Genomic DNA, 27,072 nt, shown 5'->3' with positions numbered 1-27,072 from the left:
TCATTGATAAGTACCTATTACAAATTGTTAAAAGTTGTTGAGAATGTGCATACCTGTGATTTTGAGCCTTTTTGGTGGATGGCAGGACTATGTTATACCTGCCCACCCAGACTTAATTGATGGAAACGTAGGAGCTGGGCTTCCTGTCCTTAAAGAGAGTGGACTGGAAAAGCAAGACAGCTTACTGGCATTATTTAAAAGGTCTGTGAATTCTGTGAATTCATATAGGAGGGAAAGGCATTTGTTGCACTTTAAATGATAATTAATGTTAATGAACGTGTACCATGTGCCAGACCGTGTTCTAACCACTTAACATGTTTTAATTCATTCAGTCATCATGAGAACCACATGAGGTCATACCATTATTATTCCCATTTTACAAATGAGGAAATAGGACTTGCTGATGTTGGGCAAGTTGCCTAAGGTTACACCACTAATAAAAGAGGACCGGAATTTGAACCTAGGTCATTTGGCTCCTGAGACTGCACACATTTTCCAGAGGTGTATTGTAATGGTACACACTTAGCCTTGCTACAGTGTGTGTGAGATTCACTTTATCTGGAGGTGTATTCACTTACAGCTATTGTTATCTAATAGAGATAAGAGATCACATTTCCCTAATACCAAGAAAAAGAGAAAGCAGGAACCTTGGTCTTTGGTGTTGAGGAGGTGATTTGGAGGCTAATGATCTCACGTTCCCTCTTTTTGTTCCTTCATGCTCCCCTCCCATCACCCCGTGGGCTCTTTTCCCTTCTTTCTGGAGTGTTCCCCTCTTTGCTGTGTTGCTGGTGGTCTTTCTGGGGCTGATGTCTGTGTGTGGCAGGACCGAAGGTTGACCCAGTCTTCTTCTCCATTCAGTTGTCCGTTTTGTTTTACTAAATGAAGACACAGAAATTTATCATTATCTCAAATCCACTTAGAGCCAGGATGAGATTTTGTTTATCCCATAGATCCTGTTCATCGGGTACTTTGCTAACCAGTGCTAATAACCATCTAAAAGGAAAGCATTTTAAAAGTCTTTGATGAAAGTCGGAGAGGGCTGTCGGAAGCTGGTGGGGTGGGGCCTGGAGCCAGCTGCTGCAGAAAGTGGAGCGGGTTGGAAAAATGTCAGAGAGGATATGAAATTCTATTTCCCTCACATAGACAAGCATCATTTTTCTTAGGGCTTTATGGCTTAAGAAACTGACCTTTGTAGTTTTTCTAAATCGTGTCCTCGTCCCTTTTTCTTTTTGATAAAATTGATGGGACCCATAGGGAGCATTTCTTTAGGAAGACAACTATTGGAGGCATGATGAAGAAAGAAAAACAGAGATGCAAAGATTTGGGGCTTACTTTAAATGTTATTCTTCTTTGTGGATTGAATTGGTTGAAATACTGCGGGCACCACCTAAAAGGATCTGGAAATAGTGCCTGAAGAGAAATGTGTTCCTTCGTGTGCTGATTTTATTCCAGAATGACCAGCCCACAATAGGAAAGGGGGCTTCAGCATGAAGCCTGTTTTGTTTTACTTGACTTTGTTCCAGTATTTTATAAATTCATTCTTGGTGCTGTTTCCCAGCAGCCACCAAGAATCCACATTTTCCTGGTTTGTTTATAATTGATCATTTATATTCCCAACTTCATCCACAAAAGGCTCAAGGCAACGTACAGTAAGTGTCATGTTTGAGTGGGAAATGAATGTGGCCATTTCAGTGGGAAATAGAAAACAGGATAGTGACGGGGAGAGCGCATGTGCTCAGCTCCCTGTCCTGCTGGCGTTACTAGGAGTGAGAGTTAAACCCAGTGATATTCTTCTAGGTAGCCATGGTAAAGGGGTCACAGAACTGGTTATGTAACTGTCATCTAATAAAAGGAAACAGTTCCTCGGAAGTCATAAATCTTGCCTAGGTTTTGAGTTTTCAAAGGATTTTTGCCAGGCAGCGGATTAACAGAATTATTCTTGAGGTTACAAGCCCAGTATCTCAGATGCTGTGTGAAGAGCGTAAACACACATGTACGAATTTGCCAACCAGCAGAGCTATTCAGAGCCACCTCGCTCCGGCCCACCCATACCATGCGGACCCTGGTAATTTAATGTAGTTATTAAATCACACCTGGTGGATGCTTGCTTTGTATTATCACTCACTGTTGCTCCCCTTGGAAGATGGCACTTTAACAAAGGGCCAAGAGGGCAGAGCAGGCATCTAGTATTGATTTGTTCAGCACATTTATTGAGTGCTTATTCTTTGCTAGGTCCTGGAGGTCCAGTGGTGAATCAGGCATACTTGGGCTCAGTCTCCATGGTCATATATAAAATTGGGCAGTGATTTTTCCATTGTGTGAAAGTTAATAGTTGTGCTCAAATAAGACAAAAATTAAAAACTGTAAAGCTGTCCATACTAACCCAGGACATCAGAGGCATACAGCAGCGTTTATCTCTTCTAAGGATGTTTTGATAAGAGCACTGGCCCATGCTTTCTGTCATTCATTAGCATGTGACCCTTATTCTGGGAGAATTACAATATGGATGAGTGCGCGTGAGTAGCACTGAAACAAGAGAATCTAGCATGCAGTGAGTTACCATGGGAACAAGCCCCTTTTCCTCCAATATATTTTTGTGAAGCAGATTCAGATGATAGGTATGTTAAATTCTCATTTTTGAGTGAAAATAGTCTAATGGCATTAAAATTGCAAGAACTTTTAAAATACTGTTTTCCTATCTTGGTATGGTCCAGTTTCTATTCGTTCGAGCATGTATATTAGCAGTGAGAGGAAGAACTTATTAAAGGGGAGCCTTAAGTGACATGGAGGGGTCTTGGGGGACACTTAGCACTCTAGCCTCTCTTTACCTTTCTCTTCCCTGGCCCCCAGCTGCACCCTCCTTTTTTGGGATTTGCTGGGTGCCTTGAACTGAAGACACCCGGGGGAGCAGGATTTAAACCTAAGCAAGTTCTGTGTTGTGTGGTATCGAGGGTAAGAAAATCCTTAGTTTCTGTCCTTCACCCCCGTCTCTACTGTCCTGTGTCTAGGCTGACCTTAGAGGTTTTCATAGGTTGAGAAGAATCTGTTAACAAAAACCATCCTAGAGATTTTAAGGATCAAGCAGAAGGTATCAGAATGGGAGTTTGGGCTACCGGAACATTTTTGTTTAGAATTTTTTTTTTTTTTTAATCTCACATTCCCAACCACACTTAATTTCAACCCTTATCCCTTATCAATTCAGAGATAAAATTTCAGGAGGAAAACCTAAATAGAACGTGACAAGATATATAGCCTGCTAAGGAGGGAACCTTGTGCGACCTTTGCCAGAGAAGGAGGTAGGGTAGTTGTCTGATTGAGAAGCAACAGCCCTCTATTTTTGTCAAATTAACACATTTTCCATCATTGCCAGTCTGGTCAAGGATTCCTAGATGAACTTCATCTTATTCATCAATTTTGATTGATCATGAATGTCTGCCTAGAGTGCAGACTGCATCTGGGCCGAGGGCCACAACTGGTCAGTGACGCTGCCGTGGGTTAGTGGTGGTGCTCTTGTCCTGCACTGCTATCCCCAGTCCAGTGTGGTCTTAAAGAAATGGATGCTGATCGTTAGTGTCGACATGACTACCGACACAAAGCCCTGAACAAGCAAGCCCCGATCTCACTTATCTACAGCAGAATATAAATTCATTTTTGGTAGAGTACAGAATGTTCTGTTGGTGCTCTGTTAGGAAAGTATTTCCAGCAGCAAATAGTTTGCTGCCACTTATCTGGAATATTTCTTTGTTTAGTGAAGATATTTTATTATATAACAGCAACTTAGACATGTGAAACCTGCCTGATATGTTACATGTCTCCAGCATAAGTGAATATGACCCTCTCTGGTGGGATACAGGGGCTGTTTTGATTGACAGCTAATTCAAGTGAGGAAGAAGTCCAAGAATGATTTGAGTTTGCTTTCGACAGATGGATATTAATGAAGGAAATGTACCTTGAAAGGATGCCATTCCAGGAAAGGCACAGGACAGCGCTGATTATAACCAGAGCCCTACTTTCTGGGCTTCTGCAGCTAGAGCGCTGAGTGCTTCTTAGCCCAGCTAGAATCCTCCCTAAATTGGGTGGGGGAGCGGTGGGTCTAGCACTTTTTTCAGAGAGTGCAGCTGGCACTGAAGAGACTGGGGCTGGACTGGGTCTTATTGCAGCGACCCTACTTGACGGGATTGTAAAAGGCGTTTGTGTCTTCATCAATTGGTGACCCTCACTGTGCCTAGCATAGTTCTGGGAAACCACTTAAAAAAAAAAAAAAAAAAACATGTTCACTTGATTTATCAGTGAGTAAAGCAAAGACTGACCAATTTGTGGGTGTTAGCATGTTTGGTAAAATACCAGTAAAACAAAATTATTTGAACATGTTTCATCTTTAATTTTCTATTTCAAACACAATTTGATTTATTCACATCAAATATTTTGATCAATATGTTTCAGGTACTTGAACAAAAGAGACATGGTCCCTGTCCTCTAGACCTTGCTAAGAGACAAATGTAAACAAATTCATAATATAATTAATTACGGCCATAATAGGGATACCAAAGGCGAAGTATAACATAAATGACCCAGCCCAGAGGGCCAGGGAAAGCTTCTTGAAGGGGATGAAATTTAATCCTAGACTTGAAAGATGAGCCAGGGTTTGGTAGGCAAAGTGGAGGGCAGCAGGGTACAAGGAGGGCAAAAATGAATGACTGAGTTTCTCAGGGACCTGTAAACCAGCATTTGCTTACGCTGCATCAGCCAGGACCAGAACACATCACTAGCTGCGGCCTTCCGATTGTCTCCCCTGGAGGCTGCACCTGGGGTGTCTGACAGCTCTTCTGCTGCCCTGCGGATCTGGCTGCAGCATAAATCCACAGTGAGAGTCTCTACTATGTTGATGTGTGTGATTTACATGTTGAGATGATTCGACAGCTGGTCTTCTTGGAAAATACTACGGTTCTTTCTCAGCTCCAGCTGTTAGTCTTTTCACTGGATGTCTAGATTGAAGGATGGCTGGTGCTCACAGGCAAGCTCAGCGGGCATCTGTACGCAGAAGCAGTAGGGGCGATTTGAGCACGGGCGCTGGACTCCGAAAAGGTGTGACTCTGGTTCAGACCAAGGCTCGGTTGTTTCGAGTTTTGACTTAAGCTCTCTTAGCCTTCGTTTTGTCATCTCTAAAATGGTTCTAATAGCCATCTCATGAAATAGGCTTGAAGATTAAATTAAATGAGACAGTATATGGGAAGCATGTAGCACTGGGCTTGGTGGTCATACATATCAATTGTTGGCTTCTTGACATCTACCAAAGCCTGTCACCTTGAGCTAGACACATGGAGGAGATTTTGCTGGTTGACTGATTGAATCAGAGTTGTTGTCTATATTAAATACATTTTAATCTCCTCTATAGTTTGGTAGATTTACCCTATAGTCCTAAAGAGCTATCAGGAACACTGCTGTCTGACATCCAGCACATTATCAATTGACTATTAAGAAGGCTGTTAGTATGGTATGGGTACATTGATAGCTCACATTTGTGTCTTTTCTACCCATCACAGAAGGGAGAAGGGGAAGCGAACAATAGGACATGTGCCGAGTATATCAAAAACAGCTACCTCATTGTTGACTTTGTTTTTACCCCGCAATGCGGTCCTGCGTGTAAGACCATCACTTGCTAAAGCAGCCACAAAAAGCCCAGAGAATATGCAATTCTTGCCATTCTAGGAAGTATTAGAGGAAAAGGGATTAAGGCCATGATAAAGCTTTTCTAACATAAACTTGTCTTTAAGTCATCTTGAAGTCCCAACTCCTGAGAGGCACCATGGTGTCCTTGGGGGTCTGACAGTTCCCTGCACAGCTGGGGAGCTCACCTGGGCGGGTCGCAATCATCTGAAGCGTGGGCGTGATGGTGCTGGTACCCGTGAGTCAACAGGCAAACAGGGCTCATTTGAGTTTCTGGTTAGGAGGCACTGTTTCCAGGAAGCCTTTTCTGGTCCTTCAGAGGTTTCTCAAAATCTAGACTTTAGTGATGTGATTAGAGTTTTGGTGGAGGAAAAAAAGAGAGAGAGAGAGAGAAAGGTTGTGTCACATGATTGTTTATAAAACATGATCATCTTGGTAACATTACAGGGATGAAATAATGAAGGTATTGTCCCAGAAAAAAAAAAAAAAAGAAAAAAAAAACAGCATTCACAGGGCTGAAATACATTTCCATTAAAATGTTGCTCTTCAAATAAGCCAAATTACTTCGCAAGCTCATTTAAATTTCATTGAGGGAACCAGAATGCTTTTATTTTGGCTTCAGGTTTGATCTGGATCTCCAGCATCTTTGGCTATTGAAATAATATCTCATTCTTCAGTAATAACTTTCTTGGTCTTTCCATAGCTCAGCTCAGTTAGTAAAATATGCAAATTTGCCAAAATAACCAATAGATAATTTAACATAGGAAGCTTTAAATTATGTCTTAATTAAGCTAATGTCAAAATAAAAGATGGGTGGCTTGGTTTATATTATATTAAAGTAAGTAGCATAAACACATATTTCATTAGTACTTTGTTTTTAATCTTGTACTTTGGCAAGGGTTTTACTGTGATAAATGAATTTTCCTTTTCATTGGAAAAAGCCAAGTTACTGTTGTTTTTGGTTATGTAGTTGCATTCCTTCAGACTATAACAGTTAGTTAGACAAGAAACGGTAAGGGATATTTGCCTCTGAGACATACATTTCTTAGATTAACATGATAATGACCTTATGAATGGTTTCTTATTTTTTCGGTTTTCTTTGAACATTTTCCTGAAAGACACGTGGAGTTAAAATAATGAACAAATATTTTGCATTTATATGAAAACCAGCTAAAAGTGAGCTGGTCCTGACTATGTACTACCTAGAACTGCTGTGGCCCTGAATTCTCACAGACATGTATTTTTAGCTGTCCTTTTGATGTGTCTAAGGCAAAATTAAACTGCTCCTTCTTGCTTCCCCTCACTCCTCCAAAATCCCTGTCCTTGTGAATGATTTAATGGCCCACCTTGCTGCCCAGGTGGAAATCTTCAATGGAAACCCCAGCATCTTCCTTGACTTCCCATCTGATGAGTTTTTTTCTTTCTGTGAACTTTTCCTCCAAATTGTTACCCTAATCTGTGTCCTCTCTTTTTCATTTCCCACTGCCAGGCTTGATACCCACATTAGCTGTTTCTCTGACCTGCTTGCAATCTCTCCTCTCCCCACTTGTACTCCATCCGTCTCTGCCCCAATTTTCTCTGATCAGATGATCATCTTCATCACCTCCAGTGGTTCTCACTGTCCACAGATGAAGCAAGGTCCTCAGCATACGGCATACAGCATATAGTCAAGCCTTTGCAGTCTGGCTCTGACCTGCTTTTCAACCCTCATTCTCTGCCATCGGTTCACCTGTGGTCAACACCTCAGCCCCACTGAATGCCAGTTTCCCGATTCGTGCCTGTAGCTACGTTGATTCCCCTTTTTTTTTTTTAAAGATTTTATTTATTTATTTAACAGAGATAGAGACAGCCAGCGAGAGAGGGAACACAAGCAGGAGGAGCGGGAGAGGAAGAAGCAGGCTCAAAGTGGAGGAGCCCAATGTGGGGCTTGATCCCATAACACCGGGATCACGCCCTGAGCCGAAGGCAGACGCCCAACCGCTGTGCCACCCAGGCGCCCCTCCCCTGCCTTTCTGCTCCCACTAATGCCATCCTCCCCACACCTTCCCTCACTATCAGTCACCGGCCCTCTGGACTTTTCACTGTATGTCTCTGTTAGAGGTCTTGTATTGTGATTAATGGTTTCCATGCTTCCCATGGGCTACTCATCTATGAGTGTTGGAAAGGAAAGGATCATCTCCTATTCAACTTTCATTTATGAAATTCATGAAATAATCTCTCCTTGGCATATAACCCAGCTTCTTCTGTACTGATTCTTGGTATTATATTATCACTTCTTGGTATATACTATTTTTGGCAGAGTCAGTGAGGTCACAGTTCCATCTCTAGGTATATAGCCCCAAAGACTTGAAAACAAGGACTCACGCAGATGCTTGTATGCAGGTTTTCATAGCAGTGTCATTTATTCACAATGGCTAAAGGGTAGAAGTGGCCTAAGTGTCCGTCAAAAGATGAATGGATAAGCATAATATGATATATATACACAATAGACTATTATTCAGCCATAAAGGGGAATTAAGTCAGCATAGATTAACCTAGAAAACATTACAGTAAGTGCAATAAACCAGACAAAAGGCACAAATATTTTATGACTCCACATATAGGAGATATTTTGAATAGGCAAATTCATAGAGGTTGAAAGTAGATTAGAAGTGATCAGAGCAGGGACCCCTGGGTGGCTCAGTCGGTTAAGTGTCAGACTCTTGATTTTGGCTCAGGCCCTGATCTCAGGGTTGTGAGATTGAGCCCCAGGTCGGGCTCTGCACTGGGTGTAGAGCCTGCTTGGGATTCTCTCTCTCTCTCCCTTCCCCTCTACCCCCCGCCCCCTAAAGAAGTTATTAGGGACTGGGGAGAGGGAAATGGAGCATTATTAGGTGATGGGTGTAGCATTTCTGTTGGAGGTGATGAAAATATTTTGGAAATAGGTAGTGGTGAGAATTGTACAACATTGTGAGTGTAATTAATGCTGTTGAATTGTACACTTAAAAATGGTTAAAATGGCAAATTTTATGTTACATATATTTTACCCCAATTAAAAACATATAGAGTCCATTTAACGAAAAAAAAAAAAAATACTGACACCACCACCCGTAGGCACATATGTTCCAAGATGTGGTTGTATGCAAACACATTGTCTTTCTGTATCATCTATGTTTATCAGCCTTACCTTCCCAATATAACATGGATTTCTTGAAGCCAGGGACTAGGCTATATAGAAAATATCCTTTAAGAAATGGCCTTTAAATATCCTTAACAAACATAGGGGTTTGGAGTAGGTTGTTTTTGCAACTGCTGAAACTTTTAGGAGAGGGTTTAATATTTTACTTGAATGTTAATCAACTCAGTCTTGAAAAAGTGATATGAAGCTGTTTTGGAACATAATTTGGTATTTCTGACCTACTGTTTAAGAATTGTGCATATTAACCCTGTTACCTTTGGAAGGAAAGCCAAATAGCCCAGCCAAGTGTGCTTTAAGTTTTCCTTTTGCTGTTTTAAACAAAGGGCTTGGATAACCTGGCCCATTACAATCTATGGAGGGGAATCCTACTGATTATTTTCCCTAAATCCTCCTTAAAGCAAATAAAAATTTTTCTGTGCTTTCTCGGAGCATAAATATGTACTCTTCTAGGAGTTAAGGTGTATTTCTTCATCTTTTAAGCTCCTATGGAAAAGTTAAAAAATAAAATAGGTAATGATGACAAACTAATACAGTTTATACTACAATGTCTTTAATGTGTATGTAAATATGTAAAATCAAGACCTCTTAAAATCGGGATCGTTTTACTGCTGAGTGCCAGGATAGTCTTTGAAAATAACTGAGATATAAATGTGAGAAATGTTAGCTCATATTTACTATTAATCATCGTGTGTAAATTTCTGTTGTCTCATTCACTGTCAGTCTTGAATTTTGTATTTGGAGTCCACCCAGCAAACTAGTTAGGAGTGATGATGTGATGAATGCTAAAGAGGTTATTGAAAACTAAATTTCTCATAGGGCGCCTGGGTGGCTTTGTCAGTTAAGCATCTGCCTTTGGCTCAGGTCATGATCCCAGAGTCCTGGGTTCCAGCCCTGCACTGGGCTTCCTGCTTAGCAGTGAGTCTGCTTCTCCTCTGCCCCTCCCCCTCCTCGTGCTCGCTCGCGCTCTCTCTCTCTCTCTCTCTCTCAGATAAATAAATAAAATCTTAAAAAAAAATGAAAAGAAAAGGAAAACTAAATTTCTCTTGTATGACTGTTCCAGTAGTCAACATTAGAAAATACTGTTAATTTCACCTTTATTACACTTTTTTTGGAAGATGCTTTGGCCGCATAATGACAGTACTTTCTAACAGATTTTCCTATCCCTCCAAACATGGACAGTAAGTGTGCTCTAGGGAGGTTCGTCTCAATTTTTACTGTGCATATAAATCATCTGAAGATCTTGATAAAATGCAGCCTCGGATTTGGGGACGGACGCAGGTGGTGAGATGCTGCATTTCTAGTAAGCTCTTAGATGCCTGGTCCATGGACTACATTGTGAACAGCAGTGCTCTTGGTAGAAACCTATTTCAGATATCTGATTTCAATGTGCTGTAAAATAGGCTGCCCTCCAGGGTTGCCAGATGAAATACAGGATGCTCAAGACATCCCATTGACTATTTTTGTACATACCTGTACTACAAAATAACTCATTTCTCTGAAATTTAATTTTCACTGCACTGGACTCTAGATAGATAGATACAAACACACGCCAAATCTGGCAACCCTAAAATGCAATCTTAATAATTTCTGAGTACATTTAAATGCCATGTATATTATTAGATTTAAGATTATTTTCAGAGAAAGGACACAGAATTAGGTTTATTTCAGACTCTTTTTTTTTTTTTGAGAGAGAGAGAGAGCTCAAGCAGGGAAGGGGAAGTGGGAGAGGGAGAGAGAGAATCTTTTTTTTTTTTTTTAAGATTTTATTTATTTATGTGACAGAGAGACAGCCAGCGAGAGAGGGAACACAAGCAGGGGGAGTGGGAGAGGAAGAAGCAGGCTCCCAGTGGAGGAGCCTGATGTGGGGCTCGATCCCGGAATGCCGGGATCACGCCCTGAGCCAAAGGCAGACGCTTTAACGACTGCACGACCCAGGCGCCCCATGGGAGAGAGAGAATCTTAAGTAGACTCCATGCTCAGCAGCATGGAGCCCAGCACAGGGCTCAGTCTCACGACCCTGAGATCATGACATGAGCCAAAATCAAGAGTTGGACGCTTAACTGACTGAGCCACCCAGGCACTCCTCAGACTTGTTTTTTAAGGTGTTTTGCACATAGGCTTTTCAATACTATGAAATATGGAAACATGACTACCCCCTCCAATATCTAGGGAATTCTTGGAAAAATAGTGAAATCTGTACATTCTAAAATATATCTGAAAGCACAGAAGTGCCCTGTGTTATCAGTGTTTTCAGTTAAACCCTTGAAGTAATAAGATGTTAATATTATAGATTTGAATTTCGACAATCTTCATAGTTTTTTCTTGTATTTCTTTGAGTTGGTATTGTGCACTGTTGATATTTCCAAATCCTGTATAATAACATTACATGAGAATAATCTTTGATTTTTTTTAAGTGTAAGAAAGAAAATGTAAATGGTTTTCTTTGTTTTTCCAGATTCTTTACAGAGTTGGAAGCAAGACATCAGAATAATATCTTCATAGATGACATAAGTGACATTGTGGAAAAGCACACAGCATCCACATTTGACCCGTATGTGAAATACTGCACAAACGAAGTCTACCAACAACGCACACTGCAGAAATTGTTGTAAGAGACGTTGAATGTTACAGTGAATAGCCTAACCCCATTCCAGTTAGGTCACATTGATTGAAATTAATTGATCTCTTACATCATATTTAGAAATGCCTCCTGATGGGCTGTTTTCCAGGACTGCTTTCAGGGTGAGGGGATTTGACTAGAAAAATCCACTCTGTGGACAACTTTCTCTCTAAAGCAACTATGAAATTAAAGGTTTCTGTTACTGTTTTCCTTGTTGTTTTAAATTGCTGCAAGACCCGGCAGTGATCATCATTCTAAAACTTCCATTTTTCTAAGCCATTAACCGGCCATTGAGTAGTTGGCCTGAGGCCAAGAGAGTATTTGAGTTGAACTAGGGACTACAATCCTGATTCTCTACTCCTCTAATCTTCCTCTGTTTAGGTGGCAACTCTATTAAGTTTTTTATAGGAATTGCTGATTTTGCCCTTCTGGGTAGTTAGAAGTGAGGAGAGAAGGGAAAGTCTGAAGGAAAGCAATAGGAAAAAAAATGTTCTTAAAGGCTTTAATTGTGCAACAAAAAAGAATGAGGCTTTAAATTTCCCTCCTCACCTTTTTCCCTCTGTCCTATTTAGGTTACTGAGAGTTTTGATGTGATATATATGGCTTTAGCCCTAAACGTCAGCGATTGTTCAGTAATGTCTTGTTTTATGTTGGGGGACCCTGTTTATCTCACGTAGCTATTTGTTTTCCAGCCCAGTGTGAATTACCATAAACTCAGTTTGGGGGCTGATGGCTATTATCATTCATACCCCCTCTGTGGGTTGTGGCATTTATGACCACAGCGTGGAGCTCTGGTTAGCTGCTACGCAATGTGTGTGCCCCTGTGGAGGGATTGGGGTTGGTGCTGAGAGAAACAGCCCACTGAAGCTCCCAAGTCACTGGGAAGGGCTGATTGTGCCCCTTCTCCCTCCACAACCTTATGAAACTCTTGTATGGGCAGGGTGGAAAACCAAATGAGGTTTTTAAGTACGAAGCCGGCTTTGTTGGCACTGTTGACATTTTGGTCTGGATAGGTCTTTGCTGTGGGTGCTGTCTTGTGCATTGTGGCATGGTTCATAGCCTCTCTGGCCCCTGGGCAGTAGATGCCCCTCACTCCAGCTGTGACAACCAAAAACGTTTCTAGACGTTGCCGAATGTTCTTGGGGGCATAATCTCACCCCTTGCTTTTCTTAATCCCCCACCCGTCCCGGGACCCCAGATAACTGTGAGAAGGTGCAAGTGACATGTGTGAAAACAAAGCCTTGAATTAGAGCTAAATTTCTTTTTTTTTTTTTCATTTTATTGTGCAGGATTTATAAAAGGTGCTTAGGTACTCCTGTAACTCAAAAAATAAAGGTCCTAGGGGCACCTGGCTGGCTCAGTCCGTACAGCATGAGACTCTTGATCTTAGGGTTGTAAGTTCGAGTCCCACATTGGGTATAGAGGTTACTTAAAAATAAAATCTTTAAAAAGGAAATAAAGATTCGATCTAAATTAGCTTAACAATACCATCATTTGAGCTTTCTCATGGAAAATAGTGTTTGTGTTTTCAGAGTTTTATTGCAGGTATTGTGAAGTTGCATTTAGGGCATTGACCAGCTGCACGCTGGAAATGCTTGAGAGTCTTTGAAAACAAGCAAACATGCAATAGATGCCCAGGGTCCATCCCAGACTATTTAGTCAGAATCTTTGGGGGTGGGGGTTCTGGGACCTGAGTGATTTCAATATGCAACCGGTTTGGAGTTTGATTTTTTTTTTTTTTTTTTACCTTACTAAAAATCTTTTTAAAGCCAATAGGTAAGGAAACTTAAAATTCCTCAATTTAAGAAAATGAAAGTAAAACATTTCTGTGTAATTTCTTTTAATTTGCTGTTCTAGGTATTTACTAATTTATGAACCAAAATATCTAACTTTCAAAATACAATTTTTTAAAAAGGTCACAACTTCCACTGCCCTGCTTCTTGGCCTTCCCCTGCTCCCCAACATGGGATTACAGTATCCATTTCCAAACCCCTGTCCCTGCCCCATTGTAAGTCGCAAGGGAACTCCTCAGAGCTCCTCTTGGGTGAAGTGAGGTGAGAGATCTGGGGGTAAGGGCACCCACTGAAAGTCAGAAGACCTTGGTTTGACTCTGTCTTCACCAAATACTAGGTCTGTTACTTGGCAAGTGGAGGATCCTTCTGGGGCTCCATTCTTATTGGAATCCCCTCTTGACCTTCATCACATGTTGTGTGGATGCTTCCACGTGAAGTCGTATCTGTGGGTGCATCTTGCTAAGTGCCATGAAAATGCTGTGGCAATATTATCATTGTTCTTATGTCCCTGGGAGGGGAGAAATGTTCTGGCTGGCATCGTTAGAAAGTTTTCTGTCTCAGAAGCTTTGAAGAAGGCCAGAAGCCTCCTAATAAATAAATCCGGTCTGATATTTCTTTCTTAGATTATAATCTGAAGCTAGAGAAGTGACTTAAAACATCATTTGTTATCTTTTTAATAGAATGTTTATAAATTACCAGATATGAGATCTAGTCTGTACGCTAGTTAATAATTGATATGTTCACGGATATGTTCACCATTATGATACCATTGCCTCTTCATTTCTTTACTCCCGTTTCTACAAGTTTCTAGCTCATGCATTTCTTATTGTTCATATTGTTATCTTGAACTCCTAGCTTCTATTCAGTCATTACTATAAAAGGCAGACAAGCCATCTGTGTCTATGTAATTGTTTTAGATATTAAAAAATTGTAATATGTGAATTTATCAGGACATTTATACAGGCATTCCTAGTTTCATTGTGCTTCACTTTACCACACTTTTAACAGAAGATTGTTTGTAACCTGCGTCAAGCTAGTCTGTCGGCGCCATTTTAGTAATCTCACAATATTTAAAACATTTTCATTAATATTATATGTGTTATGGTGATCTCTGGTCAGTGATTATGACTCACCGAGAGCTCACATAATGGTTAGCATTTTTTAGCCATAAAGTATGTTTTGATTAAAGAATGTGCATCTTTTTTTTAAGACATAACGCTCTCTCACACTTAATAGACTACAGTGTGATGTAAGCATGACTTTTATACACACTGGGAAGCTAAAAATTCCTTTGACTCGCTTTATTGCAATATTTGCTTTATTGTAGTGGTCTGGAACCAAACCCACGATATCTTCGAGGTATGCCTGTAATATGTTTTTACTTCTTAACTTGAGGAGGAAGTATTTTTAATTTCTTCTTTGTTTCTTCTCAGAGCCACCAACCCATCTTTTAAGGAAGTACTGTCACGAATTGAATCCCACGAAGACTGTAGGAACTTACCCATGATCTCCTTCCTCATTCTCCCCATGCAGAGGGTGACTCGCCTGCCCCTGCTAATGGACGTAAGACATGATCTAATGGCTCTTTCCTCTGTGGGTAGCTGTGCTGCTATCAGTCTGGTTAAGAAAATTGTTCTTGTTTCACTTAAATCAATGTACTGTATCTCTTCTTTAAAATCCTCCAACTAAGTGAGAAGGTGCTATTCAGTTGGAAAGTCTCACTGTGTCTAATATCTTTGGAAATTACCTTCCACTTAGGCTTGTGTAGGTGCTATGAAGATTTCAGATTGCATCACTCGCTTAACATTTTTTGAAATGGGAAAAATATTGGCTTATTGAAGACAAGAGGCTTGTTTTCCATTTCCCCCTGAGCCACTAGGCATGTGACCTTGGGCAAGTCACCTAACACCTTCAGCCTCAGTTTCCTCAGACTGATCACCCAGACCCCTTCCCTTGAGTGTTCCAAGATGCCGTGGTGCTTCTAAAGCACATGGGGATGAGACACTCTTCAGCATTAGAAGGCATGAACTTGCCCTTGTTTTCTCTTGCACAAATAAGGTAAGAAAGGCCAGCATCCTTCTTATTTTAGGGAACATTCACGAAGAAAACAAGGATTTGATTTTGAATGGTGGCAAGACATGGCTGGGGGCAGCGAGTAGAGACTGTCTGGTCTGAAATGCAGCTGGGAGGACAGCGGACAGCAAGGGGGGATGAGGGGGGCTGCATACCGGCTGGGCCGGTACCACAGAAGCAACGATGAGAGAAGAACCAGGTGCCCCGGCACAGCTCCCAACTGGCTAGTGGGCCAAATAGTGTTGTTTGCCATAGTGTTACTTTAAAATTGGATCATAATGTAAATGTCAGTTTTAACGTACTTGATTTTTGCATGTCAAAACACAGAATAAAAATACAGCAAAAAATTATGATTGAATAAGGTTACAAAATAAATTCCGTTTTCCATGTTCCATTATAAATTCACAGAGATTTTCTAAAAGCACTGACATTTTGCAATGAGCAAAAGCATGTGATCATAGTCACTTTGTTGGCTCTGCTGCCTGGTTTGGGGGGGTGGGGGGTTGGTCATTGTCTCAGAATTCCTAACACCCTGCTGCTCTCCAGCTTCACCTCAATTTACTACCTTCATACACTTTTGTGGTTTTGGAACTCCTTTCCTTGTTAATATTGGAAAACTTGCAGAATTTTGAAAATTTAGCTCTCTGATTTTTTTTTTCTTTTTTTTTTTTCGAGATCAGCATTTCTCATGTCTAACGGTAGAATGCAGCCAGGTTATCAAAACCAAATTTTGGCTTTAAAAAGGTTTATTTGTAGGATCCATCCACACTTGTTCCCTGACTTTCCCACTCTGCATCTTTGTTCACGTTGTCGTTGGCTGTCACTACTAAAACAAGCACATCTTTCAGGCACTAGCTCTAATGCTCCTTCTTTCATGAAGCCTTACTCAGTGCCCTCCCAAGCCGATATGCCTTCCTCCCCATCTGAACACCCGCAGCACTCTGAGAGAAGGGACTCTGGTAGGTAAACTTGGTGTCCTAGATGCCATGTGGCTTTTGGAGTAAGACAGATCTGGGCACAAATTCTGGCTCTCCCACTTACAGTATGATTCCTGGCAAATTGCCTAATTTCATCTGAAGCATAAGTATAATATATACTTGGAGGATTGGCATGAAAATGAATGAAGCAGTAGATGTTAAGCCTGACAATAATAGACACTCATATAAATTCATGTATATAGTATACAGGCTTGTCCTGAGTTATGTAAACATTGTGAATTTTTCAAAGACATATTCAGGGAGCAGCTACTGTACTTTCTTCCATCAGATTTTATCAGCAGTAAGAAGTCATTAAAAAAAAGTTTATTTTATAAGATTTCTAAATATGAAACTTTGATCTAGAGAAATATTATTTCAAATTTTGCTATTTTTTAAATGAGAAATGGGTACTTTCTAAATACAACATTTCTTGCAATGGTATGAATTTTCAGGGTGCTTTTTCTTCTTAAAATGTATTTTAGCCATATTTCTTTAGATTCTGTGTAGATGCTCTGATCTCTCAACCTTCTGTATTTTCTCTGTTTAATTTTGAGAAAATTGTTTGAATAGATTGGGACTCACAGAATCTAATATATTGTTGTACCATGTTGGAGGTTAATGCCATGAATGGGCAGTGGGCTCAAAACTTTTTTGGGTCAGAGACCCTGTTGTGATTCTAAGTAAAGTTAGACTCATTCTCCCTAGAAAATTAAGTGTGCACAAAATTTTACATAAAATTAAAATGTGCAAAGACAGCTCGGGACCCAGGATGCCTGCTTTTAGGGACATAAACCAGTATTTTTCATATTGCTTCTGTACACATTAGTGGGTCGTGAAATTGATTTTTGAATCATAAGCAGTGTTTATTAAAAAAATGAAACAGAGAGGTGCCTGGGTGGCTCAGTCAGTTAAGCGTCTGCCTTGGGCTCAGGTCAGGATCCCAAGGTTCTGGGACTGAGCTCTGCACTGGGCTCCCTGCTCAGCGGGGAACCTGCTTCTCCCTCTTCTCCCTGCTTGCACTCTCTCACTGTCTCTGCTGCTGTCTCTCTCTCTCTCTCTCTCTCTCAAATAAATAAAATATTTTTTAAAAAAGTGAAATAGAATAGAATGTGTGGTATGTGATATATACACTGTTCATAATGTGATTAAGTATTATTTTTAAAAAGCCTTTTTTCCTTTTTATGTACACATGTACTGGTTGCTGATATAAATGGATTTTTAACAGTGGGTCATAGTCAAAAATGTGAGAACCATTAACAAAAGTTCACAGAGGGGACTCTGTGCTTCTCTCTCTGCTTCTCCCAGAGCATAGATAACAATCCTGACCCTGACTTTCAGATTTGTAGGCCTGGTACTCACCTACATTCAAGGTACCAGTTCCCAACTTACCTTCCACCTCTGTTTGATGCCTATGAGTAAGAGGATGTGGCTGGGCCTTGGTTTTATTTTACTTAATAAAATAAACTGATTTATTTTTGTTTTTCTTTTACGTCACTGCAGACTATCTGTCAGAAGACACCGAAGGACTCTCCGAAGTATGAGGTCTGCAAAAGAGCCCTAAAGGAAGTGAGCAAGGTAACTTGAACAGCTGTCTCATCACACAGTAAACCGGTCAGCATCTCGGAAGCTCATATCTGGGTTTGAGGTTGAACATTGGGAGTTTTCAATGCCATTCGCAGCATTCTTTAGGTAGCTGAGAAACAAAATACTATTTGCCGTACTTAAGTGAAATTAGTATTTTTATTGCTTTACACAGTCTTGCTGTAAGGGCCAATAGAGATCTCATTTTCTTTTGGTGTCTGGATAGTCGTTTATTCATTCTTCCATTACACAGCTATTTACGGAGTATGAACTACTGTGCCAGGCATGATGCCAGCCCCTGAAAATACGGTGATGCAGACGTGAGACGGTTGTGGCTAATACCCTCATGTGACGTGCTGTGTAAAGGGGAAGGAAGGTGTTAAGTAAGAATTACAATGAAGGATGGGGAGCGACATGGTAGGGGAGAACATAGTGATTTTTTTTGTGTTTTTTTTTTTTTACAGATTTTATTTATTTAGTTGACAGAGACAGCCAGCGAGAGAGGGAACACAAGCAGGGGGAGTGGTGGGAGAGGAAGAAGCAGGCTCATAGCAGAGGAGCCTGATGTGGGGCTCGATCCCAGAACGCCGGGATCACGCCCTGAGCCGAAGGCAGACGCTTAACGACTGCGCCACCCAGGCGCCCCAGAACATAGTGATGTTTCAGCTAAAACCTAAAGCAAGTTGAACTCTGAACCAGGGTTTGGGGGGGGGGAAGAGAGTGTCTCGGGTATGTGTAGAAACCCAAAGCGAAGAAAAATATTTGGAGGATTCGAAGAACTGAAATGTTCTTTATGTGGGGCTATAGAGCCCAGTCTAGGAAAGAATACCAGGGAGCCAATGTTAGGGAAGTGTGGACCTTCTCTTACAATGATGCAGAAGCTATAAATTCATGTGTTGTAAAGGTGACGATGGGAATGGAACCAGTTGTGAGGTTTTTGTGTTTGTTTAGGCTAGAAATGACAGAGGCCTTTATGGATGTATAGTAAGATGTAGAGAAGCAATATATAATATTAGGGACGTAGGCACAGAGATTGATTGGGTGAGTGTATTTAAGATCAGAAGTCAAGGAATATGGTCTCTGGCTTGGGCAACTAGATGGATACTCTTATTTACCTTTACAATAGAAGCATAGGGAGAAGCTGATGAGTCCATTTTATGATATGTGATAATAGAGGTTCTTATGGAATATTCAGGTTGGCTGAATGAAAAGGTCAGGAGCTCACTGGAGAGACTAGAATTGGAGACCTGGATTTGGGAATCATGGGCATACAATGATTTCTGAAGCTGGGAGAAGACTGGATGAGATACCCAGAAAGAGTTTGTAAAGTAAGAAGAGTGGTGAGTCTGGGACACAACCGTGAAAAATACCACCACCGTTCATCTTGTTTAGGGAAAAGGTACCCACAGAGAAGACTTAAAAAACAAAACATACCAGAGAAGGAGGAAAACCATAATGGACTGGCAAATGGCAGATGATTTGGTGGAAGGACGGTCAGCCTGGTTGAGTGCTCCTGAAAGATAAAGTGAATAATGAGTGAAGCATTCATGGGTTTATCATCAGGTGGGTTGTGCCCTCGCAGTGGTGTGCGTGGAAGCTGGATTGCAGTGTGTTGAGGAATGCGTGGGAGGTGTGGCGATGTAGCGGGCCAGCAAGTGTAGCTGTTTCAACACTGGGGCTGGCAGTGGAGAGAGAGAGAGAGAGAGAGAGCTATAGCTAAAAGGGAAGTGTGGGAACGTCTTTTTGTTTGTTTAAAGATTAGAAAGACGTGGGTGCATTTCAATGCTGATAGGAATATCGAGCTGAGAGAAAGCAGTAGAAGGTGTAGGAGCCAATGAAGATACTGTATGAGCAGGCAGAGGGGGACAAAGACAATGATGGCGCCAGAAGCTTCCCCAACCACTTGCAGCTACCACACCACCTTCGAGTCTGGTACGTTTTTGCACCACTTTACCGTGAGGTAGTGTGTTTCCTTCTTTTTTTTTTTTTTTTTTTTTAAGATTTGTTTATTTATTTTAGAGAGACGGAGAGAGAAAGTGAGCGGGAGGGGTAGAGGAGAGGGAGAGAGAGAATCCTCATGCAGACTCCGTGTTGAGCGTGGAGCCCGATGCGAGCTCAACCCCAGGGCCCTGAGATCATGACATGAGCCGAAATCAAGAGTCGGTTAACCGAGTGAGCCACCCACGCGCCCCTGTACTGTTTCTTTTAATCAACTTTAAGGTGACTCTATTTTACATATGCTCATTCTTGCCAGTAGTACCTACAAAATCATGGGTTTTGTGAGCTAGTTGTTTCTCATTCTAATATACATTTTTATATTCAAAGGAAGTTTATCTGTGTCTTAGTCCATTCAGGGTGCTGTAATAAAATACTACAGACTGGGTGGCTTATGAACAACAGAAATCTATGTCTCTTAGTCCTGGAGGTTGAAGAGTCCAAGATCAAGGTCGGGTGAGGGTCCTCTTGTGGGTGGCAGATTTCTCCTTGTAGCCTTACGCGGTAACAGGCTGCGGGCTTCGTAGAGCCTCTTTTGTAAGAGCACTGATCCCATCGTGAGGGCTCACCCTCATGACTTTTAAGCACCTCCCGAAGGCCCCATTTCTCAACACCATCATCTTTGGGGTTTAGGATTTCAGCATATGAATTTGGAGGGATACAAAAATTAAACCGTAGCAATCTTGTCAACCAGTTAAATTCACCTCTTGCCCCATCAGTGGTCTGCACATCCCACTCTAGGAAACACTAAGTGAAGAAACAGCCTGACAAGTGTGAGGTCACCTAAGGTCTTACCACCAGTGGGTCACTCCTCCAGGACCTCGCACCCAGTGCTGCCTTCCTGGAGGCAGTAGTGGGGGAGGGTCTTTAGGAGAAGCTACTAGTGAAGTTCTAGCATTGGACTTGCAAGAAATTTTGTCAAATTTTATTTCGTTGTTACTGAGAAGTTAAAAAAGGATTCACACAGAAGAGGAAAGAGGAAGGCTGTAGTAACTGTTGAATTGAGCTAGGAATGCTATTTAGTGTTTTTCAAGAATTTCACATCCCAGTTACAGTAAACTACGACATTCCTTCAGGGATCTCTTGTTCACTGGATTTGACGCTGCTGCTTGTAGGAAAGGCTGGCAAAAACGTAATGCATCAGTGAATCGCCTAATCTGATACTATAAGCATATAAAAGGCTCTCTGGGAAGAAATGCCGTTCTAGTGACTTGTTTTCTCTGCATTTCTTTCTCTCTCTTGAGCACCAGTGATGAACATCAGAATTATTTCCTGAGTCTCCTACTGGTATATACATGATAACTAAAACCACTAATACAGCCAGCTCAGGAATTAACTTCTGTTTCATTTTTCAAGGTTACTGATGGTGTTTAAAGATTCTGGGAGAACAGTATCAGTATTTTCAACAAAAAGAATGTGTAAATGAACATTTATTGTTCAAAATTAAAATGCAGAATTTCACTTGTTTGCTTTATCTGAGAAGAAAAGAAAGTAGGAGTTTCCAATATTTATTTCAGAGAGTGAACTTGGTATATCGGGGTCCAAGTTTTTAGAAGCAGACTCTACCTACAGCCCTTGGGCAAGTGGCTATAGATAGTTATTCATTCTCGGAAAAAATGAGTAACATCTTTTCTGGTAATTAAAATGCTAATGAAATTTATTTGCATAGTGTGAATAATATGTCACTGAAATTCCTCATACATGTTGCTGAAATGAGTGTAAGCGCTTATTGAATTTGGGGCCTTGGAAAGACTTATTGACCTCATCAGACAACTCAAAAACAAGAAAGATGTTTCTGTTAAATAAAAATGTATTTACTTCCTGATATTCTGTTCACGTGCTGGGGTAGAGCTGCGGGGAGGGCAGTTTCTAGGGAGTCCAAAATTCAGCTGGTGCAGAGTGGTGTCTGGTGTTCAAGGAGTGGAGGTCAGACGGTGGTTTGTCATGCCGGTGAAGTCTTTCCTGCCCTCCTCTTCCATTTACTCTCCTGCCGAAGAGAAGAACTGCTTTTACTCTCACCTCATAAAAATGCTACTCCTATTTGGAGATACTGTTAGGTTGTAAAATTTTCTCCTGGTAGCAAAATAGCGAAGTTTCTTTAATCTTCTGTAACTTATTGCTTCCACCATTTGCAGAAAGGTAAACATACATATCTGTTACCCTGGAAAGATTCCTAAGCTCTCTTGCTAAGTGAGGAACGTTAAGTTGCAGAACAGTGCAAATGGTGTCGTGACATTTAGATAATAAAGTGTGTTGATGTTCATATGTGTGTTATCAGCATATAGAAATAATCCCAGAATCATACATGTCAGACTTTGAACTGTGTGGAAGGAAGCGATTCACAAGTTTTCTGTTTTCACTCGAAGTACTGCTTTGTAAGAATGCATTTAAGTTTACAAAGGTATATTCTTAAACTTAATAAGTGTACATTTTAGAAAATTTGGAAAATTTAGGGAAGAGACAAAATAAAATGCATTGGTAATTTTATCAAAAGTAATGACTGTTGAGGCGCCTGGGTGGCTCAGTCAGTTAAGCGTCTGCCTTTGGCTCAAGTCATAATCTCAGGGTCTTGGGATCAAACCCCATGTTGGGCTCCCTGCTCAGTGGGGAGTCTGCTTCTCCCTCCCCTGCAACCGTGCTCTCTCTTGCTATCTCTCTGTCAAATAAATAAAATCTTAAAAAAAAAGTAATGACTTTGTCATTCTACATATCCTTCCAATGGGACATCCTAATCCAGTGCCAGCATGTAGTATAAATGTACCCCGATAAATGGCTTCATACGGTACCCATTTCACTTACTATTCTTCTAGGACTGCCTGGAACATTGTCTTGCATAAATGATTGTGCTCATCTGATTATTTCTAAAGATAAATTTGTAGAAGTGGGTTTATTGGAACAAAAATGTAGGTATTTTTTAAAGGCCCCCAAGTGCCTTCAGAAAAGGTTGTTTCCATGTCCATGGCCACCAGAAGATATGTAAATGTCTATCTTACTGCACACTTCCCAGCATCAAATATTCTTTTAATCTTTGTGAATTCGATAGATTGAAAATATTTTATTTTTAATTTATATTTCTTGGTTAGAGGGTTTGAGCTTTTATTTTTTTAATAAAGTTGGCCTAAATAAAGTTAGCGAGTTGAATTTAATAAAGCTTTGACAGCTGCTGAAGGAGAGCATTATTTTAATACACCGAGCCTGATTTTAATAAAAACACCAGAGCACACATATGCAAATTAGTGCTTGTCCCTTTGAAATAGTCATTAAAATGGGCTCTGCTGATGAGACCATTGCTTAAGACATTTGGGAAACTTTTTTGTTTCTAATATGCTCTCTGAAACATTGTCTTCTGATGTGGTGGCTGACTTCACCAACTTTTGCTGATAGAATCGATATTTGGAAGTTTAGGAAAGAAGATGATAACCCAAACTTAATGCCATTTTCCCTCTCATTTTAAAGCAGGATAACTATGAAGGAACTGCTCCCCCCCACACACACTTTTTTTTTTTAAGTGACTTATAAATGGTCTCTGAAGGCAATTTACACAGAAACATTTGTTTAGTGTTCCTTGTATTTTTAGGTGCTGGGCTGTGGCACTAGGCTGACAAATATGGAAATTTCACGATCTCTGCTCTCCATTCTCTTTGGAGAGGAAATGCCCCAGATAAGTCCTGAAAGACAGGTAGGGGGTTATAAATCTAGATAAGAAGGAGTCGATCGGACAGAGTGGGCTGAAGCATTTTTAAGGGAGAGGGAAACACACATGCAAAAGGGCAAAGGCAAGATGGAATGTGGTGCTTTGGCCAGAAATTTTATAGGGCTGAGACCCAGGATAAGAGCAGTTGCCAGATCATGATATTGCTAAGACCTAATTCTGAAAGCTGAGGGGAGCCTTCCAAGGATTTTAAGCCAAGGCGTTTCATGATCAGATTTGAACTCACAAAGATTGACAGCATTATCTCCAGGATGCGTAAGGGTAGGGTAGAAGCAACGAATGGCAGAGAATTGGTAGGTCAGTAACCCAGGGAAGAGGGGGTTTGAGCCTGAGTTCCAGGCACAAGGCAAAGGGAGGGACATGGAGCGTGGGACAGCAACATTAAGGAAATGTTATGACTGCTGGGATATGGAGGACCAAGGAGAGGGAGGCGTCTGAGAGCAGCGAGGGCCAGGGTTTTCGGGTTGGGAAGGTGGATGATGCTGGAACTTGTCCCTGACCTAGAGGACACGGAGCCGCAGGGAGTGGGCGATGAAGGTGATGCTCAGGTTTGGTCATTCTCATTCAAAGTTCGAGCTGCCTGTGGGCCATATAGGGAATTGGAGGTAGAGCCTAGGGGACAGACCAAGTCAGGGAACATAGATTTGGGAGCTGTGAACATTCTCCTCAAGAGAATTTGTAAAAATGTCTGGAGCAATGGCTGCCTGGTTAGATTTCCCTCTGAGATGTCTTAATCCTTTCAGGATATGACAGTTTCAGATTGCCCCTGATCCTGGCCAGGGTGTTTCCAGCCCCTACGTGTAATCAGGTGTAGCCATCCATCCCTCCATCCATGAACTCTTTAGGTTCAGACTGAAAGATAAGCTGTCACTGAAGACAGAGGTACCCTCCAAATCTAGAAATCTATTAAGCAATCAGAAATCACTGAAGCGTCCATCAATAGGGGATTGAATAAATATGTGGGGGAAAGCATATGATCATGCATAAACTGCATCATATCCGTCCCCTGCTGAAAGCCTGCTAGTAAGGCTTTCTCTTTGCACTTGAAGTATACAATACAGATGCTTTAAGGACTTGTGGGCTTTGACCCTGGCCTCCTGTCACTTCATCTTGGGCCCTCTTCCTTGTATCGGGATCTCTTGCCTTCTCAGGCACCGCAGCTGCTTTGCCATCGTAGGCCCTGTGCTCAAGGTGTTCACTCTGCCCGGACTGTTGCTAGGACGAGGTGTGAAAGGGTCTCGAGCACAGGAGTGTCTGTCTCCATGGAGGGTGGGGTTGACCACCCTCCCGGCACATGGATGTGTTCTTGTTCACCAACCTGGAAGCTCTCTGAACTTCATAGTCCAGGGAGGAGGCTGCATTCCATAGGCATGATTGATTCCGTCATTGGCCGTTAGTGGTCAAGCCAATCGTCAGCCCTCTCCCCTCCCCCAAAGTCTGGTGGGGGAGGGTCTGGCGGGGCTGAAAGTTACAACCCTCTCTAATTACTTGGTTGACTCCCCTGGTAACCAGTCCTATCCTTCAGGGCTTTCTAAAAGCTACCTCACTGAGATAAACTCAGATGGGGTGGAAAGGGGCTTGTTAGGAATAAGAAGACACCCTTTTCAGCATTATCGCTCTGGAACTTTCAGGAACTGGGAACAAAAGTAAATATAACTAAAGATGGCCCCATGGCTCTTATATAGGAAATTAAATGGGCTGAAAGGACTGTGTGCTGGGAACTATGGACCAAGACCAAACAGATCTTTTTTTATTATAAATCACAGGCCCTCATCAAAGGTCTTTGAATACATTCAGTTCATAGATGATTCAGTAGTTCTAGTTAAATTGAATTTCCCTTAGCTTGTCCATCCTTGAAAAACCATTGGCTGTTAGGTTCCACCCAAAGGCTTCCCTCTTTTGGCATCCTGTGTATTGGTCACATGCCTTGCAGGTAGCACTCTGCTTAAAAATTGCCTTTGTAGTTGGTAGTTGCCCCAGCCACGGGGATTTGGAAGTGGGGAGAGAGGAGCAGCTTGCCTGGGGTCTGGCTGAGATTTCCCTGGTGAAGGAGAGGAGCGGGGGCAGAGGAAAGGAGCGGAAGGCCCGAGATCAGACTGTGGGAGAGCCCTCAGAGGACATGTGTCCTGGAGACTTTTCAGGACCTTTTTCCCCTCTGTCTTCACATCCTAATGACACCATCTCTAACTGGGTACAATGTCTTAACTGTGTAAAACTGTGAGTTCTTTAACTGTCAGAAATGAGTCTCTGGAGCTTCCCAAGTGCAAATTATTTCCTGGGAGAGATCTGCATTTGAAATTGAGGTTTCTCTCCTTGACCTCTTAACCCTCCTTATTATTCTGTGTTCTCAGTTGGTTCGACTGTGCAATGAAGGAGCTCGGAAGATGGAAAGGACTGAAATGATGTACACAATTAACTCGCAGTTGGAATTTAAAATTAAGGTATTCTCGTATTTCTTCATAAACAGATTTATTACTGCTCTTGCTTAAATCTTATGTAAATAGAGAGAGATAGTTGAGGGCAACAAAGTAGATAGGAATTTGCTTTTCAAAGAAGGGCCATAAATTGACCAGAGAGGGACAGGACTGGCTGAGGGAGTCACAGAAGCTCCAGGCAGCTCTGTTCTTGCTTATGGTCACTAGATAAAGTTGCCTTTCTCCAGGCCACAAGGTTAGTTTTATCTAATTAGCACATTCCCCCAACCCCCTCCCCAAAGTTAGGGAAAAGGGTAGTAAAAAAAAAAAATAGAATTTTAGAATGGAAAGGTGATATCTTTACTATTCTCAAAGTGTCCTGCAAAACAGAACCAAAATCCCATGAATTGTAGCACGTGTTCTCCTAAATTAAAGACACTCCTCTTCCAGTTTGAAAAAAAAAGAAAAAAAGGGGGGAAAAAAAGATTGTTAGTGGAGTGTTCTTTCCAAATTTGTTTTTCTTCCATAATTCTTTTTGGACATGTGCTCCCTCTTATTGCTTGTCTGATACTGCTTAGGAGTGGATGACAGGATGTATAATGAAGAAAATGACCACTCATGGCAAATCTAGGTCATAGTCCTTTGTTGGCTCACAACTGATTCTTAATGGATGCGAGCACTCAGGATTGTGATTCTATTTTATTTTGTAACTTGTAAATTTAATGAAGCAACTTAAAATGACTGGTCGTATTTTTTCATAGTAGAAGTGCTCCAAAATCATGTGGTGGATGAGCCTTTCATGGTCTTAGGCAGAGAGAAGGTTCTCTGCCTTGCTGTTGCAGTTGGAGGAACACTGGTACCGTATAGCTGTGTGCTTTTATTTTATAAATGAGGAAAATAAAGCCCAGAGAATATGTAATTGTTAACGGGGTCACTGGGCAAGTGGTGGTAGAATCCGGCCAAGGGCCCGTATGTCCCCACTTGCAGATCAGTGTCAAGTCTTTCACCAGAGCATCCTGACTACAACAGTTTTGATGCAGGAGCGTGATGCGTGATTCTTAG

At 41.4% G+C, this 27,072-nt stretch overlaps 1 protein-coding gene across 1 annotated transcript in view; it reads left to right on the top strand.

The window, feature by feature from the left end:
* ARHGEF26 (Rho guanine nucleotide exchange factor 26) overlaps nt 1-27,072 on the top strand; it is a 117,289-nt gene that overhangs the window by 52,174 nt on the left and 38,043 nt on the right. The window contains exons 6-9 of the mRNA XM_008706933.2: nt 11,301-11,453; nt 14,692-14,821; nt 17,809-17,883; nt 25,948-26,037. Of these exons, the coding sequence (XP_008705155.1) occupies nt 11,301-11,453; nt 14,692-14,821; nt 17,809-17,883; nt 25,948-26,037 (448 nt within the window). The remainder of the gene's footprint in view (nt 1-11,300; nt 11,454-14,691; nt 14,822-17,808; nt 17,884-25,947; nt 26,038-27,072) is intronic.

The sequence above is a fragment of the Ursus maritimus genome, unplaced genomic scaffold (assembly GCF_017311325.1).
Source record: "Ursus maritimus isolate PB19 unplaced genomic scaffold, ASM1731132v1 scaffold_20, whole genome shotgun sequence".
NCBI lineage: Eukaryota > Metazoa > Chordata > Mammalia > Carnivora > Ursidae > Ursus > Ursus maritimus.
Note: the sequence above shows the minus strand (reverse complement) of the source record. Positions and strands in the feature narration are given on the sequence as shown.